The 19,810-nt window shown below is 43.7% G+C and overlaps 1 protein-coding gene across 2 annotated transcripts in view; it reads right to left on the bottom strand.

Annotated features, from left to right (window-relative positions):
* Positions 1-7,899: 7,899 nt before the first annotated feature.
* The window catches only part of TDRP (testis development related protein), a 30,353-nt gene continuing 18,442 nt past the window's right edge, over positions 7,900-19,810 (bottom strand). Inside the window, exons 3-5 of one of the 2 annotated variants that reach the window (XM_061989746.1) lie at positions 14,881-14,984; positions 10,794-11,079; positions 7,900-10,146 (exon numbers count right to left, since the gene is read on the bottom strand). In XM_061989746.1, coding sequence (XP_061845730.1) covers positions 10,132-10,146; positions 10,794-11,079; positions 14,881-14,984 — 405 coding nt within the window. In that variant the 3' untranslated portion in view covers positions 7,900-10,131. Of the gene's footprint in view, positions 11,080-14,880; positions 14,985-19,810 lie in introns of both variants that reach the window. The other variant, XM_061989745.1, reaches the window with a different exon arrangement.

Here is a 19,810-nt window from a genome sequence, read left to right as displayed (position 1 = left end):
GTACAGTGTAATAAATCATGTTTTTATCTATTAGTCCTGACAGTCTCCTGTGCATAGAGATGAATTGCGTTTTAGGAGATCTTCCTCTGACCTGTTCTCTGCAGTTATGGGGTAATGGAGATGCATCTGAGCAGTCTACCTGCAAGCTCCTGTTAGTAGCTGGTTGTATGAGCACACTTGTAATGGGCTACAATGGGGCTGTGCAAGCAGAGAACAGTTATTTCCCTAGGAGACACTTGTATTTGCCTCAACTTAAATTTCAGTGATATGCCAACCTTACCCATTGAATTTGCTGAGAGATGGATTTCTCCATACAAGGTTTTGGGGTTTTTCCTTTCTTTCAGTTCAGGTGTCTCCCATGGTTCGGGTGAGGATGGGGTATGGAGGTGGTGACATGCATCAGCCAGCATCCTGAGTGAAGGTTTCTGAGCAAGGACGGGAAGGAGTCAGAACAGAAGCTTTGACAGGATACACTATGGTCTAGGAAACTGCCTGGTACAAGGGATGCAAGTAGTGTGAGAATGCTCAGCGCCCTCAGTACCTTTCCCTCAGAGTATCTCATGGTCTCTGAAAGAAGGACGCAGAGAAGTGACTTAAAATGACTTGTTAAAAAGTTAGAAATGCTTTGCAAAAACCAGTATCTGTAATAACTCATTTTCAGTTCTCTTATGAGTGTCAGATGCCATCAGTCCTCCTTTTCACAGGATCACAGAATGGCAGGGGCTGGAAGGGACCTTTAGAGATCATCTAGTCCAACCCCCCTACAGAAGCAGGTCCACCTCAATCAGGTCCCATAGGAACATGTCCAGATAGGTCTTGAAGACCTCCAAGGAAGGAGCCTCCACAACCCCTCTGGGCAGCCTGTGCCACTGCTCCATCACCTGAACAGTGAAATAGTTTTTTCTTATATCTAAGTGGAACTTTTTGTGTTCCAGCTTCATCCCATTAACCCTTGTCCTGTTGCTGTCTACTATAGAAAAAACAGATGTCCCAACCTCCTGACACCCACCACTTAGATATTTATAAATGTTTATAAGATCTCCCTTGAGTCTCCTCTTCTCCAGACTAAACAGCCCCAGTTCTGCAGCCTTTCCTGACATGAAAGATGCTCCACTCCCCTGATCATCTTGGTGGCCCTGCGCTGGACTCTCTCCAGCACTTCCCTGTACCTCTTGAGCTGAGGAGCCCAGAACTGGACACAGGACTCCAGATGAGGCCTCACCAGGGCAGAGCAGAGGAGGAGCAGAACCTCCCTTGACCTGCTGGCGACACTCTTCTTGATGCATCCCAGAATGCCATTGGCCTTCTTGGCCATGAGGGCACATTGCTGGCTCATATCAATTGGGACTCCCAGGTCTCTCTCTGCAGAGCTGCTCTTCAGCAGTTCGACCCCCAGCCTATACTGGTGTGTGGGGTTGTTCCTTCCCAGGTGCAGGACTCTGCACTTGTCCTTGTTGAACCTTATGAGATTCATCCCTGCCCAACTCTCAAGCCGGTCGAGATCCCACTGAATGGCAGCACAGCCTTCTGGGGAATCAGCCAGTCCTCCCAGTTTGGTGTCATCAGGGAACTTGCTGAGGGTACACTCTGTCCCCTCATCCAGGTCATCGATGAAGACGTTGAACAAGACTGGCTCCAGAACCAATCCCTGTGGAACTCCATTGGCCACAGGCCTCCACTTCAATTCTGTGCCATTGATACCCACCTCTGAGCTCTGTCATTCAGCCAGCTCTCGATCTACCTCACTGTCCACTCATCCAAGCCACACTGCCTGAGCTTTCTGATGAGGATGTTGTGGGAGACAGTGTCAAAAGCCTTGCTGAAGTCAAGGTAGATGATATCCGCTGCTCTCCCCTCATCTAGCCAGCCGGTTATGCACTCATAGAAGGCTATCAGGTTGGTCAAAGAGGATTTCCCCTTGGTGAAGCCATGTTGACTCCCCCTGATAACCATCTTATCCTTCATATGTTCAGTTATAACATTCAGGATGAGTTGTTCCATCACCTTTCCAGGGATGGAGGTGAGGCTCACCGGCCTGGAGTTTCCTGGGTCGTCATTCTTGCCCTTTTTGAAGACTGGTGTGACATCGACCTTTCTCCAGTCCTCAGGCACCTCGCCTGTCCTCCATGATTGTTCAAAAATGATAGAGAGAGGCTTAGCAATCACCTCAGCCAGCTCCCTCAGCACTCTAGGATGCATCCCATCAGGACCCATTGACTTATGAGCCTTAAGCTTGGCCAACAAGTCTTTAACCTCTTCCTCTTCCACCCAGGGCAACTCCTCTGCTGTCCTGGCCATCTTGTTATCCTTGCTGGACTGGGCTTCCAGAGGGGCAGCCTTAGCCCTAAAGATTGAAGCAAAGGCAGCATTCAGCCTTCTCTGTACACCAGTGCACCCTCAGCGTTTAGCAGCGGGCCCACATTACCCCTCACCATCCTTCTGCTGCTGATGTACTTGAAAAATGCCTTATTGCTGTCCTTAGCATCCCTGGCTAAATTTAATTCTAGAAGGGCTCTAGCCTTCCTAGTTGCACCCCTGCATGCCCTGGCAATGTTCCTATACTCTTCCCAAGAACCCAGTTCCTGTTTCCACCTCTCATAGATGGCTGCTTTCTCCCTGAGTTGTTCCAGCAGATCTGTGTTCTACTTCTTCCACACAGGATCTTGAAGTCTACCAGCTCATGGTCACTGCAGCCAAGGTTGCCTCCAACCTTCACAGTCCTTTTCCCTTTCAGCACGTGCTGTGTTGCTCTCTGTTCTGAAATAAAACACTGTTGATGGGCTGAAGTGTAGGTTCTGAGATGTTTTACTGTGTAGGTCATTAAGGGTTCTAAGAAGGCCCTCCTACTTGGGTCTTTTGTCTAAGGAAGAGGACTCTGTCTTGCAGCTCTGTACTCTATAGAGGCTTCATTCTACAACCCCAGAGTGGTGAGGGTGGAACAGATGTCTGCAGGACCTCCCTGTGCAATCAGGATGAGCTTATAGGTGTGCAGGATGATGTCCAGGTACCTTTGTAGTAGCTCCAGAGAGGGTGATTCCACAGCCTCCCTGGGCAACCTCTGCCAGGGCTTGATCACCCTTTACACTAACAAAAAATGTTTCCTGCTGTTCAGATGGAACCTCCTGGGGTTCCAGTTTGTGCCTATTGCCTTTGCTCCCTTCTGAGGTGCTCACAGCTCTATCCTCTTTCGCCCTCCCTCAGCATACTTATAGACATTGATGACATCTCCCAGAGCCTTCTCCAGGCTCAACAGCCTCAGCTGTCTCAGCCTTTCCTTACAGGAAAGATGCTCCAGTCCCTTCACCTTCTCCATGGCCCTGTCCTGACTCCCTGAGAATGCCCATGGCACCGTGACAAGCCCAGCACTGGCCACAGCCCTCCCACATGTGGCCTCACCAGCAGTGAGGATTGATCACTCCACCTGCTGCCAACCCTCCTGCAGCCTTTGATACCATTAACTTCCTTTGTGGCAAGGGCATGGTGCTTGGCTCATGGGCAATGTGGTGTCCACCAGGACCCCCAGATCCTAAACCTTTCCTCCATGTTAAAACAGCAGTCAGCCCTGTGCATGCCTTGAGAAGCAGGTAGTACAGGGCAAGTACAAATGAAACAAAACCAAACCCAACCGTAAAAGGCTTTGGATGCAGCACCACATTCATGAGCAGCATTTACAAGCTTTTAACACTTGGCAAAACTGACCTTTGGGAGTAGTTCCACAAGCTAGTTAAATATTTCGTGCACGTATTTCTTAGGCTAGGCAAATATGGGAGCTTGATTAAAAGTGACTACAGGGGGTGAAGGTGGCAGGTGCCAAAGATAGATTTTAACTGTCACCTAAGTAAAAAGCTCAGGCTGTGCCTCCCAGGCGCCCTCTGTTCTGCCTTGGGTGCTGCCTGACAGCTGTGGCACAGGGCATGTCTTGAAACATGTACCCAATCTCTGCAGGTTTCTTTTGCTCCACAGCTTTTGGCCCAAGACCTGGATGTGTTTGTACACTTTGCAGCGGCAATGATATGAAACCATGTTGTACCTGTGGCACTTACATGGTCACTTCCCAGCTTTACCTGATTTGGGGGGGTTTATTGAATTATAGTCCTGAAAAACAACACTGATTTGAAAGCAAATAATAGCCTCACGATAGCCTGCCACCATCCACAGGGGCTTGAAATTACCATTCTGAACTCTGCCCCCAAAGTTGGGTGTCTTTTTCTATTAGTTCCCATGGGCAGTTCTCTGTGCAACACAGAGACCTGTCTGTCCCTGTGCCTTTCAGGCATGCTGGCAGTGCTTATTTCCCACAGGTTTGTATACATTCTTCTACAAAAGTGAATAAAACACGTTCAGATTTCTATTTGTTGCAGTTTATGGGTACTTAGTCATTGCACCTTCAGCTGAAAGCCCTTCTAATAATTTTCAAGGCATACTCAAACAGCAGCCACTTCATTCTACATTTGCTTAATTGTTGTATGCTCCTTCCACTTGAATGCTGGTTTTCTATAGTATTTATAACAAAATCAAGATGGAAGAATAATTCATTTGCTACAGGCAGATATCATTCCCACACCATGCTTCAATCACAGAACAAAGTTCTGCATACTTGGAGCATCTCTCCCCCATTTGAGTCCCCATTCTTCTCTCAGACAACAGCAGTTATTTTCCTTAGCTCAATGGTCCCTTTAGAACTTGGCTCATTTCTCAAAGCCATGCTTGGGCAGTACTTCTGTAGGGCACTGAAGCTACACAGGCCTGACTCCAATGAGGCAGCTCCTGCAACAGCATGGCCCAGCCCCTGACTGCTACATCACACATCCAGCCGCATGGCACCCAGCCTGACCCTCTGCCCGCAGCTGCAGCCCTTCCCTTGAAGCACAGATCTCAGGAATCTGGTAAGAGGAGAGAAGAGGAGGCTGAAAGTTCCGTGTTTGAAGCAGCAAGATGGAGCTGTTTAGTTCAGCTAAAACTTCAATGTCTTAATCCCACCACCACAGAAGTTCTTGCTGCCCACATGCCTTCTATCAGCCTACAGCTAAAGGTACCACCTTTAAAGTTAAAGGTAGCACCTGCACTCTCACCTTCTGTGTTTCTGGTCTCACTTAAAAGCGTAGCAGTAGGGAATAGATGTGGAGAAGCTTGCTGTGAGCAACAGAGCACAAATGATAAAAGCATCCAAACCCTTCACTTTGTACCAGTGCACAGGGGATGTTCTTTCCAATTGCTCATCACAGCCAAAAACCCTGTTATTGAACAAAATAGCCAAGAAAAAACACTAGGAAAGAGGACTAGCTGCATGGCAGTTCTGGTGCTCCGATGCTAAACCCCCTGGCCCAATAGTAAATATTAATACTAACCCCCAGGAGCACCTCAGATATTCTGGACTTCTTTCTTCTCTTCATCCTATGCTTCATTCCCTGATGCCAGAACATCTGCCCCTCATGTGCCCGCTCCAGCTCTGTGCACAGGGGCTGCCTGGCACAGCGGCCACAGCCACCTTACACAGACAGGACCAGGCAGGTTAACCTGCTTCAGCAGACTTCTGAGATTATCAGACAAAAAGAGCAAGCCTGTATTTCATTAACTCTCTACTTTCCACCTTAAGCCTCTGTGCAGCATCACCATCACTGGAGTGTGACTCCTGGAACTCTCAGGCTCCATCCTATCAAACAAGAGTTTACTTCCTAATGGGAAATGACGCCTGACTTGTTTTCCTTTGTTTGTCCCATCACATGTGGGCTGCCAAGTGTCCAAGTGAAGGCAAGGCTGCCCAAAGGCGAGTGTCTGTCATGAGAGACACGCCACACGTCAGGCCTTGATGTAATGAGAAAGGATATCTTTGTATCTGTGATCCCCAAAAAACTAGTAAGGGACAAGTGCAGAAACAAAAGAAATCAAATCATAATTATCTTGCACATAAAGCTTTAGCAGCAAAAAACTAATAATATACCGAATACTTGGACTCTGGGTACCGGGGTCTCCCTCCCTTCCTCCAGCCCAAAATGCATGCACCACAGTGTCTTCTTCATCTTTCCAATTCCAGAGTGATTAACAATGTTATCCCGTGGAGAACCACAAGACTCCAGGACAAACACAATGTTCAAGCCAACAGCATTCAGGGCTTTCAGGGAAAGAGGTACAAGAAAGGGCAGAAGACATTACTAACTTAAAGGAATAGTATCAAATCCCAGATGGTTTACTATATGACCTCAAAATATTAAACCAGCCAGTTCTCTGAACAATTACTTACATTCAACTGCTCAGGTAGTCTTCTCAGTACAAGGGATTAGAGGAACGAGGAAGCAGAACCTCACATGATTCTTTGCAGTCTTGGACAAACCAGCCTTGCAAAATACAGCCGTGCATTTTGTCTGCAGAGAGTCACGCTTTTTCTTCTCCAATAGCAAACTCACAGCTCAAAACGTGTCATTAAGCTTTCAGGTGTGTTATTTGGGTTTCAAAAGCATAAAATTTAAGTGCCAGCCAAGCTTTTACCAGATTATTAGGGACTTGAATGTAGTCACTTTCTTGCATCTTTTAGTAAACACTTGACACAGAATAGGAACATTTTCTTCCCAAACAGAGCTGGTATTTCTTTATTCAGTACCCTGGTAAAGAGTTGGTAAATATCATCGGAAAAGCATCTTTTCCTCAGACTTTGTTTACTGTTATTTATTTTATACTATTTGCTATTATTTATATCCCCATTTTCTGATGGTTTCCACACTCTATTACTTTGTAACTATAGAAGCAGCATTTTTCCTGCCTTATGTTGATTGCACTGTTAGAATAAAAGCAACTCTCCCCTTTCAGTTTCTAACCTGGATTCTTTGCCTATCTGCCCTGCCCCGATCCCTGTGCTGTGTGGTATAAAGCAGTCACAGCACAGGAAGTTTTTGAGACAGACAAACATCTGATGATAAGCACCTCTGCAAACTATCACCACTGAAAGCCTTTTAGCAAAGGCTTTTTCTTCTTCACAGCTTCATTTCCGGGATTTGTCAGAAACCAACTGGCAGGCACTCAGGAAAAAAAAATAATCAGTGAGAAGAGTTTAGATATACAAGAAACAGGTAACTAACACGCGTTCCAGTTCTTTTCAGACTGCACAGTGGCACAGTTTGGTTATTTGACCTTCATGTACACAAATGAGAGATGCCAGGCTGAATCCAGCTGGGCCATGGGACGAGCCATGCTCAGTTTGACAGGGTCCGTCTCCCACCAGGGCCTGGAGGCACAGGGCCTTCTGCTCCCTTCCAGCTGCCCAGATGTGCCCCTGACCCGTCAGAGGCCTTTCCATACAGAGTTTTCCCCCCTCAAGAATGTAACTGCTACAAATAAATATTTGTTTGGTATGGTTCACACACTCTGCTAAAGATCATTTTGCCCAAATGTTCCCTGCAAAGTCTGCTTAGACAACAGGGCCAGCAGGCTGGATGGGACGGAGGAGAAGGTGAGGATACACTGCTCCTAAAGCTGCCCTGCTGTCTGACACAGCCCCGGACATGCGGGTCTCACCTGTCACGGGGCCCAGTGCACTCAAAAGCACTCCAGGCTCTCCACGTTACACGTGGCTGGTGAAATCTTTAGGGAAATAATGCTGCTCTGCCCGAGCTTCCACAACAGCCAATACATTTCTTTAAAATAGTTTCAAATCAATAAATACCAGTAAAACCAAATATTTGCAGTTTGTTGGGGCCGGTGAGTTGTTCCCACCCACAGCCCAGCAGCCAGGACTGCTCCTGCAACCAGGCACTGATGGCCACGGAGTCACCCCGGAAACACAAAGCATCAGAGAGATGGGCAAAGAATCAGGCATTTCAGTTCAAACTAAATCTTTATTCATAGGGAAAATACTACTTTTCTCTTTGCAAATGATGCTAATAAATAAAAATACTGAGAAAGAACTTTGCTTAGAGTTGGGTGACCAGTTACAGCCACGTGAAGCTTTTACTCCCCGTTAAAACCACGCCAACGATCATGCAGATTGGTTACGAGAAAGCAAGATAAACTATATTTTGTGCAATCTTATCATACAATCTTAATGCTACCTTCTTCTAAACCATTTCACAGAGATTGAAAAGCAATTTGAAAACAAATATTAAGGGACATATTCTACACTTATTCCACAAATGGAGCTGCATATAGCTTAAGCCCATAAATGTATAATGTAGTTAAGCATCTAAAGAAGGTAAAAGAAAAGAGGACCTCGTTCTGAGAATTCAGACGGGTTTATGAACAGAAGAGAAGCTCACGCCAGTGAGTTCTCAACAAATACATTATTAAAGGATAACAATAAATTAAGTTTCATAACACTCATCCTCAGAGTGGTTATTTCTGAGGAAATCTCACTTGAGCAGCACACCAAACCTTCCGTCGCTAGGCCTCAAACTGCAAGTTGGCGTGTCTTGATTTCCCGCTCGGATGCAATTTTGTTCTGGAAGAGGCTTCAACTTGGTGAGCATATTCTCTATCATACGTGTAAAAACCAACTGAAAAGTGTTGCAGTTAAGCTGTGCAACAAACACATCAAGGTGAGAAACAGGCACTTGACAGTATAATGTGCAAGGCAAAACCTTTACCGGTCACAGTATAAATAGTTCCTTCAGGAAGTTAGAAGATCTCAGCCCATCTTTGAGAGCAAAATATTGAGGGCTGCTAGATGATCCTCTTCCGTTCTTTTAGGTCAGCACCAACAACCAAACTAAATACTAGCTCGTGCCTTAGAAGGCATTCTATAAGCTATAAAATGCAGCATACTTTACCCAAGAATACTAATTCTTTCCTGTGATTAACCTCAGCATACATGCTTGCCAAAGTTTACTCCCAGACTAAATGATGCAATACAAACACGAACCCTTTCTCCTCTATTAGCATTTTGAAAAATGTATCATGCCAATTTCACAACTACATTTGCCAATTCCAAGATCCTGTTTTGTAGCACAAAACATTTATGTTACTTTATATAAATTTGAAGAACAATGTCTTTTAACATCCTATTACAGGTTCTTTTCTATAAATTTAAGAGCAATGTCTTTTAATATTTTATTAATACCAGAAAAAGAACAACAAAATAAAAAGAGGAAAAGGAATAAAACATTTTGCTACAGTTTCCCTCCAGGCACATCGCAACACGTATCTCCAAAAAACAGCTATCCAGGAACTGTAAGCCAGAAATCTATTCATGAAGAGGGAGGAGAAGGAGAAAGCTAAGAAAGGAGGAATGTGGCAGCAACAGAAACAAGGTAGGAGCTTAGAAGAAAATGGCATGCATCCCTTGTCATCAGCATCAGCTTCTTGCAAAAGCACGTTTACAGACACCCGTTCCACAAAGGTACATAGATGCTTGCTTGCAAAAACACTGCTCTTCTCTGAAATGCCCACTGGGCCTCCTGACTGCACTGGCTGTGCTGCTGGGCAGCCAGCAAGTGGTCAGTGCTGTTACACCAGTTTAACAATCAGGGCAGAAAAGGCCTACTGACTACTTCGCAGGAAACTTTGGGGTTGATTCCCCCCCCCCCCCGCCATGAAGGTTAAAGCAGTATTTCTATAGGTCACATAAACAAAAATGGAAATCAGCTTTGGATCTGACATCAGTCACACCGCTCATGAGAGACAATATGCTAGAAAGAGGCACTTTGAGTATTCTTATATACATTTCAAATCTCAAGTTTAACACTTCACCTTTCTTTTACCAAAAAAATAAAATATTCAGTAGCTAATAAGACTGAGCTTTATAACAAAAATGCTTCAGAAGTTGTGTGCATGCACATACTTGCAATGGCTCAGTTACTCAGTTACCCTGAAGATGCCAGAGTACAATTCAATCACTGCTTATGGGGGCAGAGGAGGAAGGAGCAACACAGCAATGAACCAAAAAAGTTGTCCACAGAACAGGGATCAGCTCTCATAAAAATGCAAACACATGCCCTCCCAGAAGACACACTTTATCCCTAGATGCAGGGCTACGGATGCTGGATATCGAGATCTTCTCACACTCTGCTCACTGCTGCTGTCCAAATTTCCATCATTTTTATTTTTTGGCATAACATGCATCCTTAAAACGGAGAAGCTGAGCTTTGTCAAACAATGTTCCACTTTAAAGAAAAAAAACCCTCTGGAAGACCCAATTTGACCTGGCTATTGGCGAAGATCCTGCAATGGAAGAAATTACACTGGAATAAGTATTTTCCCATTCCCTACACAGCAGAGCACATCGGGATGACTGAGCATCTTGTGTTCACAAGCTGAAGCGTATGCTGAGGCTGAAGATTTGGAAAACAGTCTACTAAGTATAAGCACTCTCCCTGCAAGCGACAGATCAGGACTCCTAGTTAAAAAGGGACAGCATCAAAACTAAAATTTTGAGCGGCCCTCAAATACCAAAAGAACCCCAGGACCTCAGGCTAGTGGAAGTTCCTACATAAGGCAGTCAAATTTACAACCAGTGTATACATTCACTAAGGAATTACATTTTTTTGGTAAAACCAATGATCCAACATACTGCAGAGTCTGAATGTGAAAGATAGGCACAAAATAGATTCTCTACTTTTTTTTTTCAGTGTGGAAAACATAGCTATTTGACAATGTAATAAGAAAATTTACTATCAGGTGAGCAAAAATCTGTAACAATTTGAATAAAACAAAGTACTGTATAAAGGTGCAATATTGAGCAGGTTTGATTTTGGTTTAAACATACGAGTAAATCATGGAACTTTTCTAAGTATTTCACATTACCAGTATCATTCTAGCTCTTCCCAGTTGTCAGTCAGGTTACCTTTGCTTTGACGTCTAATACTAACCAGCTTTCCGGCCGATTTGATACTCCACCTGGAACTGTTTCCTGAGCTGGCCAGGTTTGTGTATTTCGTGGAGCCTTTGGTTTCATCTTCCCAGCCTGACCAGGCTGTATAGTCACTTAGAGCAGCTGCTGTGTCGCTGGCAGCGTCAGCAGCGGCAATCTGTGGTGGTTCCCAGCCCTCAATCTCATCCGGTTTCCTTGACTGGACGTTCTGCTTTATCACCAAACTGTCCCAAAAACCCGGCTTCTTTTCAGACTTCATCTCTTCTTTTAACTTTAGGTTTGTTCTAAAAAATAACAATGATGAGGTGATTAATTTCTGCTTTTAACAATGCATATAAACTGTTACTAATAAACAATAATGTATTAGGTTTTATAGCACTAGTCAGTCGTCAGCCATTACCATCAACTTCAGGGAAAACACCCTTGTACACATGTAAGCCTAAACACAGCAGGACCTTGGGAAATCAGAAGTGGATTGATTATAGCCATTTGCTACTGTAAAAGAATAACTATTTCTTCCCCCAGTAAATTACACATAACTGCCTTTGAAAATGATGTACAAAGTACTTTAATTTTAAGGCAGTAGAACAGTTTAGGGCTTGAATGAAAACAAACAAAAGCAAAAAACAAGCCCAGCGCTAGGACAGCAGAAGGAATACGAAAACATTTTGTCTACCACCAGCTCTTAACAATAACTCACTATGCTCCCCAGCTTCATAGACCTGTTATCACCCCACCAGTCAAACCTTATACCTCAAAATATTTGATGTACCCAGTATCAGGATTGAAAGAAAACAGCTTTTTCCTTTTTTTTTCATAAAGATATGCACAATATTTTGAAAGCAGCTGTCTTGTATTTCTGGTAAGAACTGCCCAAATTCCCCTCCCAAACCAAAGACAAGACAATCTTTGTTGCAATTTATTTCTCAAAGAGACACTTGAAATGCTACTCATGCTGTTGTGTTTCTCATCTCATTAAGAACCTTCAATCCATATTATTTCACATTTGCAGTGCAGAGTATTTAAAATGCAGAACGTCAAATGTTTATGCATCACTTTATATACAGGGTTAGGTATGCAGTCAAATGATAGACCACAGGGAAAGGCTGATCACCAGTGGCAAAACACCCACACTTCAGGGTTCAATGAGCTAAGTAGCAAACCGAAAACATTATCCCCCAGTAGCACACAAATTCCTCAATCACAGATAAAACTACCATTGATTTCTTTTTAATATTGTTATTAAAAGAGCTCTTTTTTATTAATGAGAGCTTGGTGCTATCATATTTATTCAAATGGAAGCCACTGAACCAATACCTTTGAAGCGACTTTAATTTTAAATGCATGGTTACTCAGAATTTCCACCTTACTGAAGCCAGACACAGGCTCCAAACACTCTTGTATTTAATGACTAACACACAAGAAAAGCTGCATTTTTCTTTAAAAGTAAAAAGTTATAGGAAAATACCCCCAAACTTAAAATACAGGCAGTTTTCATTGTAATGCCAAAATAGCTTTCCACATATGTGGTAACTCAGTTTTTATATCTTTGATCTCTTCACTGGGTTACTTGTTCTTAAATTCAGCATCAATTGCAAATTTACACCTGTAAAATTGTATGGAAACAGTAGTGGGGAAGTTTGGGGAAGATTTATTGAATAGGCTCAAATGGAAATGTATGCATTTATGTTCTTAATTGTTTATATAGAGATATAGATATAGATATATACATAGACACACACAATATATATACACAAGGGAGGGTGTGCAGTCTCCTTTTCTAGATGTTTCCAAACCCTCCTGGATGGATTCCTGAGTGACCTAGGTGGAACCTGCTTCTGCAGGGGAGTAGGACTAGATGATCTCTAAAGGTGCCTTCCAACACTGACCAGTCTGTGATTTTGTGATACACATATACCCCCACCCCTACATGCAGATATGTACACTTCCATAATGAAATATTTATTTTTCAAAGTAAACTGGAAACAACACATACTGCAGCGAGTCTTATCAAAGCTAATATTTGGCTGGAACAACTATTCTGATAGCGGGCGTGTTTTTTCCCTGGTAACCAAGATAGCTAGGTAGCACGTGTAGCTAAAGCCTATGGATACTTGTAACACTTAAAAGTCTGTCCTGGGAAGAGGTCTGTTCTGTTTAGAGAACAGTTCTAACTGTAACAGCAGCACAACTGTAGCAAGCACCTCAGTTCCATAATTTTTGATTGATTGTGGTGGACTGGTGAGGTGCCTGAGGACTGGAGAAAGGCCAATGTCACGCCAGTCTTCAAAAAGGGCAAGAAGGACAACCTAGGAAACTCCAGGCCGGTCAGCCTCACCTCCATCCCTGGAAAAGTGATGGAACAACTCATCCTGAATGTTATCACTGGACATATGAAGGAAAAGATGGTATTCAGGGGGAGTCAACATGGCTTCACCAAGGGGAAATCCTCTTTGACTAACCTGATAGCCTTCTATGAGTGCATAACCGGCTGGCTGGATGAGGGGAGAGCAGCAGATGTCATCTACCTTGACTTCAGCAAGGCTTTAGACACTGTCTCCCACAACATCCTCATCAGAAAGCTCAGGCAGTGTGGCTTGGATGAGTGGACAGTGAGGTGGATCGAGAGCTGGCTGAATGACAGAGCCCAGAGGGTGGTGATTAATGACACAGAGTTGAGTTGGAGGCCTGTGGCCAGTGGAGTTCCACAGGGATTGGTTCTGGAGCCAGTCTTGTTCAACATCTTCATCAGTGACCTGGATGAGGGGACAGAGTGTACCCTGGGAGGACTGGCTGATTCCCCAGAAGGCTGTGCTGCCATTCAGTGGGATCTCGACCGGCTTGAGAGTTGGGCAGAGAGGAACCTCATGAGGTTCAACAAGGACAAGTGCAGAGTCCTGCACCTGGGAAGGAACAACCCCACACACCAGTACAGGCTGGGGGCTGAACTGCTGAAGAGCAGCTCTGCAGAGAGAGACCTGGGAGTCTTGGTTGACAATCAACTAAACATGAGCCAGCAACGTGCCCTTGTGGCCAAGATGGCCAATGGCATTCTTGGATGCATCAAGTGGCCAGCAGGTCAAAGAAGGTTCTGCTCTCTGCCCTGGTGAGGCCTCATCTGGAGTCCTGTGTCCAGTTCTGGGCTCCTCAGCTCAAGAAGGACAGGGAACTGCTGGAGAGAGTCCAGCGCAGCGCCACCAAGATGATCAGGGGAATGGAACATTTTTCATATGAGGAAAGGCTGCAGGAACTGGGGCTGTTTAGTGTGGAGGAGACTGAGGGGGGACCTCATTAATACAAGTATTTAAATTGTGGATGTCAAGAGGATAGGGCGTCACTTTTTTTTCCTGTAGTGTCCAGTGACAGGACAAGGGGTAATGGGCAAATGCTGGAACACAAAAAGTTCCACTTAAACATAAGAAAAAGCTACTGTCATGGTGAGGGAGCCCTGGCACAGGCTGCCCAGGGAGGGTGTGGAGTCTCCTTCCTTGGAGGTTTTCAAAACCAGCCTGGACGTGTTCCTCTGTGACCTGATCTAGGTGGACCTGCTTTAGTAGGGGGTTTAGATTATATGATTTTTAGGTCCCTTCCAACCCCTACCATTCTATGATCTGGTGAACAGGGAAGATTTGCAGATCCTAGGATAGCTACTCCACTTCACTTTTTGAGGTTAGGCAAGGCTTCAAAAGAGAAAGTAAAGCATGTAAAAAGAGGAATCTGTAAACTCAACCATAATTAATCCCGAAGAGGAAAGGAAGAGGGTGGGAATGACCCTTTTACTCAGAAACTTTGACTTATTTTCTACAGAAAAGGACTACTCTGCAGCTAAATTATCTTTTCATCCTGAAAGATTATCAACCATAGCTTATCAACAAAAAGGTTATCGTCCTAAAACATTACCAGCAATATCCATCCTTTCCTACAACAGCATACTTTATTTACTGTAAGCTTAACATTTACATACTTTTAACATCCAGGACTTAACCATCACTGCTTCCCAGTGTCTACCTTCACCTCTTTGCACAGTCATTTTCTGTTCCAGTTTGTGTATTTTAATAGCAGATAGACCAATTGGTTTTACTCACCCTTTGGATTTTGGAGACTTGCAACCTGCCAGCAATTGCTGTTCATCGTCTTTATTGAACATAGATGTCACTTCTTTCCAACCCCGGAAACTTGCACCTTGAACCTATGCAGAGAAGTAAACATCCTCATCAGTGTGGATTCCAGACTTACAGGCACAGAATGGGGTGGTTGATGGGCAGCAGCAGCCCCATCCTGGTGTGCTGTGTGGCTCCACTGCCTGCAGCTGCAGCCATCTCCTGAGACAGAGCAGGCTGGGATACTGCAGCTGAGCAACGAGTACAAAACCTTGCAGGTTTGCAGAGGCTGGCAAAGGACAGTGAATCACAGCAAGAAGGGAATCTAGGCAGCTTAACTGACAGTCTAAGGGGCTTCAGTGGACAGAAATGAAGCCAAAAGTCATTGCTAGAGGGGGCCACAACAGACAGCTGAATTAGGAAACTCAAGATTTCTTGTGCTTTGCAGACATTGTCCCTATTTTTAACTCACCAAAACTACTTCTTGTGGTCTTGCAGGCAAACAGGGTAAGAGCATTGGCTCACCAGAGAAATCCAATACGTGGCACTGGTACACTACAGTATGTTCTCTAAATTTACTGCAACCATTCAACATGTGACATAACTTACTTTTTCAACATTATTACATGTTCGATTCCCTCTCTCCCAAAGCAAAAAAAAAAACAGGTACTGGTAATTTTTACTTTGTTAGTATGCTTAGCACTAGGATGATCAGGGGACTGGAACATCTTTCATAGGAGGAAAGGCTGCAGAATTGGGGCTATGTAGTCTAGAAAACAGGAGACTGAGGGGGGATCTCATTAATATTTACAAATATCTAAAGGGTGGGTGTCAGGAGGTTGGGACATCCCTTTTTTCTATGGTATCTAGCAACAGGACAAGGGGTAATGGGATGAAGCTGGAACACAAAAAGTTCCACTTAAGCATAAGAAAAAACTATTTCACTGTTCAGGTGAGGGAGCCCTGGCACAGGCTGCCCAGGGAGATTGTGGAGTCTCCGTCCTTGGAGGTCTTCGAGACCTGCCTGGACATGTTCCTATGCGACCTGATCTAGGTGAACCTGCTTCTGTATGGGGGTTGGACTAGATGATCTCTAAATGTCCCTTCCAACCCTACCATTCTATGATTAGGGACTGTGACAGAAAGGCAGGCACGTGTGCCAAGCATTGACTGCTCTGGCAGGGTCTCGTAAGGATGGCAGAGTGACAGGCTGTTTGGGTCACTCCAGTACGTTAAAAAACACAATGATACGTTATAAAGTACAATAAACAATCAAACCAAAACTGTAGTTGTCAACAGAAATGAAGGCCAATTCATCACTTCTTAATATGCTTCAGCCTTTTTGCAGAACTCATCGGTGCAAATTAGTATCAAGTTGACATTTAGGTTTTAACTGATTACAGTTTATAACCGGTACGCCCACACAGGCCTTAAAACATGTGGAATGTTACCTACGAATTGAGCACAAACATCAGACAGGAAAAGACAGGTACTGCCACCTCCTCAGCTGTAAGAAACCCACAACATCCAGCATTTACAGGAGTAAAAGAGCACCCTTGTTACCACACATTAGTCACAGAGTATTTCTACCTCTTGTTCTCCCATTTCAATAAGACCTGCACATTCACTTCTCGCTCATATTTCCCTACTCACACCCGAACCATTTCAGCTAATCTCATTCAGGAGACATAGCAGGTCCATGTTAGGATCAGGAGAAAAGGTCTAAGCTAGACTCGGTTACGCTTTATTTTGATACAAACATGAATCCAGCTTTGCACAAAGCTCCGGAGAACTCTGACAAGGGGAGGCTGAGCAAGCCCAGAGCAATTTCCAGCTCTCATCCTTGGGACAGGGACACATATTGGGTACACGAGAGCCATGTTCAGAGCCCAGGCCTCCACAGCTCCCTGCTCACCTCTTCCTAAGCTCATGCCTGATCTCACCGTAAGTCACAGCATTCCTCACGGCTTCACAAGAACAACAACTGCTTCTATATATATTTTTTCCCATCATAAGAATGGAGTAGGGATTATAATAAGTAAACCCTCATGTTTAAACACACATTTTCTGGTTTTAATTCTGTTAAAAATATGTAGACAGCTAACTTAAACTTTGTATCCCCGTGTCAGACTCACCATATCCATCTCACGGGAGACTGGTACTGTTGCTAGCACAAAATCAAACCAGGGAAGTTTCAGATGATACCTTCAAACAGATACCTTGCTATATAAAAAAATACTTATGTTTAAGCTGTCAGCCTTTCCAAGCAGTACTCAGCATTTTATTCTTCTGTGGTGTGAATAATGGTCTAAAACCTCAATTTTAGTCCATAAAGGCTTAATCTTGTTACCTCTTCTTTCTGCTGTTCAGTTAAATTCTGTAGCAAATTTTAAACACAAGGATTCATTACTCCAATTTGTCTTCCTCACACCACAAAGTACATCATCCACAACAAACTTCCAAGGAAAAGGAAGAATCTCCAAGAAGTTAGCTGCTGGAGGAGCGGTCTGTTTAAAGAAAGAAAGAAAGAAAAAAAAAGGAAAAAAAAAAAGAGGAGAGAAGCTCTAGAAAGCACTTAGTTTTTCCTTATGTTTAAATGGAACATAAGGAAAGCTATTTCACTGTGAGGGTAACGGAGCACTGTCACAGGTTGCTCAGGGAAGGTGTGGAGTCTCCTTCCTTGGAGGTCTTCAAGACTCACCTGGACGCGTTCCTGTGCAACCCGATCTAGATGGACCTGGTTCTGCAGGGGGGTTGGACTAGATGATCTCTAAAGGTCCCTTCCAACCCCTACCATTCTATGATTCTGTTTAAAAGATCGTCAATCTCCTGTTATCTTTCTCAAACTTTACTATTTGAGGCCTTTTTAGGAAGGAATCTTTGCTACCACAGGCAAATCCACAGTTAAAAGCAGCACCTAACAACTCTTACTGCCTTAATCTTTTATACCTTTAAACTGGAAAACAACTCAAATATACCTCAGTGATCGAGTTTATATATAAGCTTACCTTTCTTCACCTTGTTACTAGTTTTCAGATAGCAATTTAATACAGAGAACTAGTTGAACTTGAATTATTTGTGCCAGTGAAGAACAGAACTGATGAAAGACTATTTGGAGATAAGCATTTATATACACACATGTTCAATTTTAAAAGGATATACCTACCCACCCACTCTTAACCTAGAACATCATACATACTTCACTGTCACCTTTGCTGCATTGTTTCGGATACTCAAACAATCCTGTAGCCAAAATATATACATACATACATAAATAAACCCCTACAAATCAAATCCATTTCATAATAAAATCCTGTTACTATCTAGCCACAAGCTCACCATATTTTTAACTTTAGACATTTTAACCCTTAATTTCATAAGGCCCCATTTTGATGTACAAATATCTTTAAGAACAATGATTAGGAGAGTTCTATCCAATATCAAGCAGACAGCACGTGCGGGTCTCCAGGTAACACCCTGCAAAACTCTGCACTCTTTCTACCTGCGTGTCAGTCGGTACCTATGTACACACACTGTACTGTTCCTTCAGTATTTGCACAAACAAGTGTTCTCACAATAGATTCATGGCATTCAGGTGCTATATACAAAGGTATTAGCTGTGTAGCAGATTCCAACTGTTTTATTCTTCTCTCAACTAGTTCTTAGGGAAAAAGTGCACTAAACCACCAAGACATACTTCTGAACACTTATTTATTTGAGATTCCCAAAGGAAGCACTGACAGAATAATCTACATATGAACACCAATGTCCAAGCAGAACACATTTTGCCATTATGTGATAAAACTCATTGCACAAAGCCTACTGCATATAAAATGGCTTAGGCTGAAAAGAAACCTTCTGAGTAAAATCAGAACTTCTGCCTACCATGGTGAAACCTCCTCTTATTGAGCAAGGGGTACAAGCTGGAACATAAGAGATTCCAAAGAAACACAAGGAAAAACTTCTTCACTGTTCAGGTGAGGGAGCACTGGCACAGGCTGCCCAGATGGGTTGTTGAGTCTCCTTCTCTGGAGACATTCAAAACCCACTTGGATGAGTTCCTGTGTACGAGGTCCTGCTCACAGTGGGGTTGGACTAGATGATCTTTCCAACCCTTAAGAGTCTGTGATTTTACAGCTGCCTGCACAAGCGTTGATCTTCTTTTTACTCAACTGAAAAAGATCAAACAGCTCACTATTGATAGTCTTCTCAGTGGTATCACACTTAAGAATATAAACCTCAGTAAAGGATGTCAAATACCTATTTTGCACTTCCAGAAGCTTTTTTTCCTAACTACTTAACCACTTAAGGCAGCAATGTTTCTTTTTCGACCACAGCTGTCACATAATGGTCAGATACTAACAAAAGCCAAACAATCCCTCAAAACAGCCTGCTGCATTTCTGGGTGTTTTCTCAGTTCTCTTTACAGACTTCTAACCTACAGACAAGCACCATCAGCAATGCAGCTGGAACAGTTACAACTGCATCTGCTGGTAGGTACAGCTCAGGAAGGAGATCTTGGAGTCACCATTCATGAAGGCAAATTCAGACAGCAGGTCCATAAATGAACACCCACTATTTAGAGGGTATTATTAGGATGCACTCTTTAATATCTCAAAACAATGATTCTTGACATTAGGGGAAAAGGCCTTATAAACTGGTTGAGCTATGCTCTCCCTGAACAGCATCTCCCATCGTCACCACAGCCAAAGACAGGCTGCCAGACTATACGGGCTAGTCTCTCAATCAGCTGGGAATTTCTTACATTCTTACAGAGCACACTGAGAAAGACTCAGATCCCAGTACATTCAGCTTCCTTGCAATGCACGTCAAAGGAAAGTCAATAAGGAAGGAAGAGACGGCACTTTGGTAAGATGATTCCTCACTATACTGGAGACTTGTGTCATATAAAAAC

Source organism: Colius striatus, chromosome 2 (assembly GCF_028858725.1).
Source record: "Colius striatus isolate bColStr4 chromosome 2, bColStr4.1.hap1, whole genome shotgun sequence".
Lineage (NCBI taxonomy): Eukaryota > Metazoa > Chordata > Aves > Coliiformes > Coliidae > Colius > Colius striatus.
Note: the sequence above shows the minus strand (reverse complement) of the source record. Positions and strands in the feature narration are given on the sequence as shown.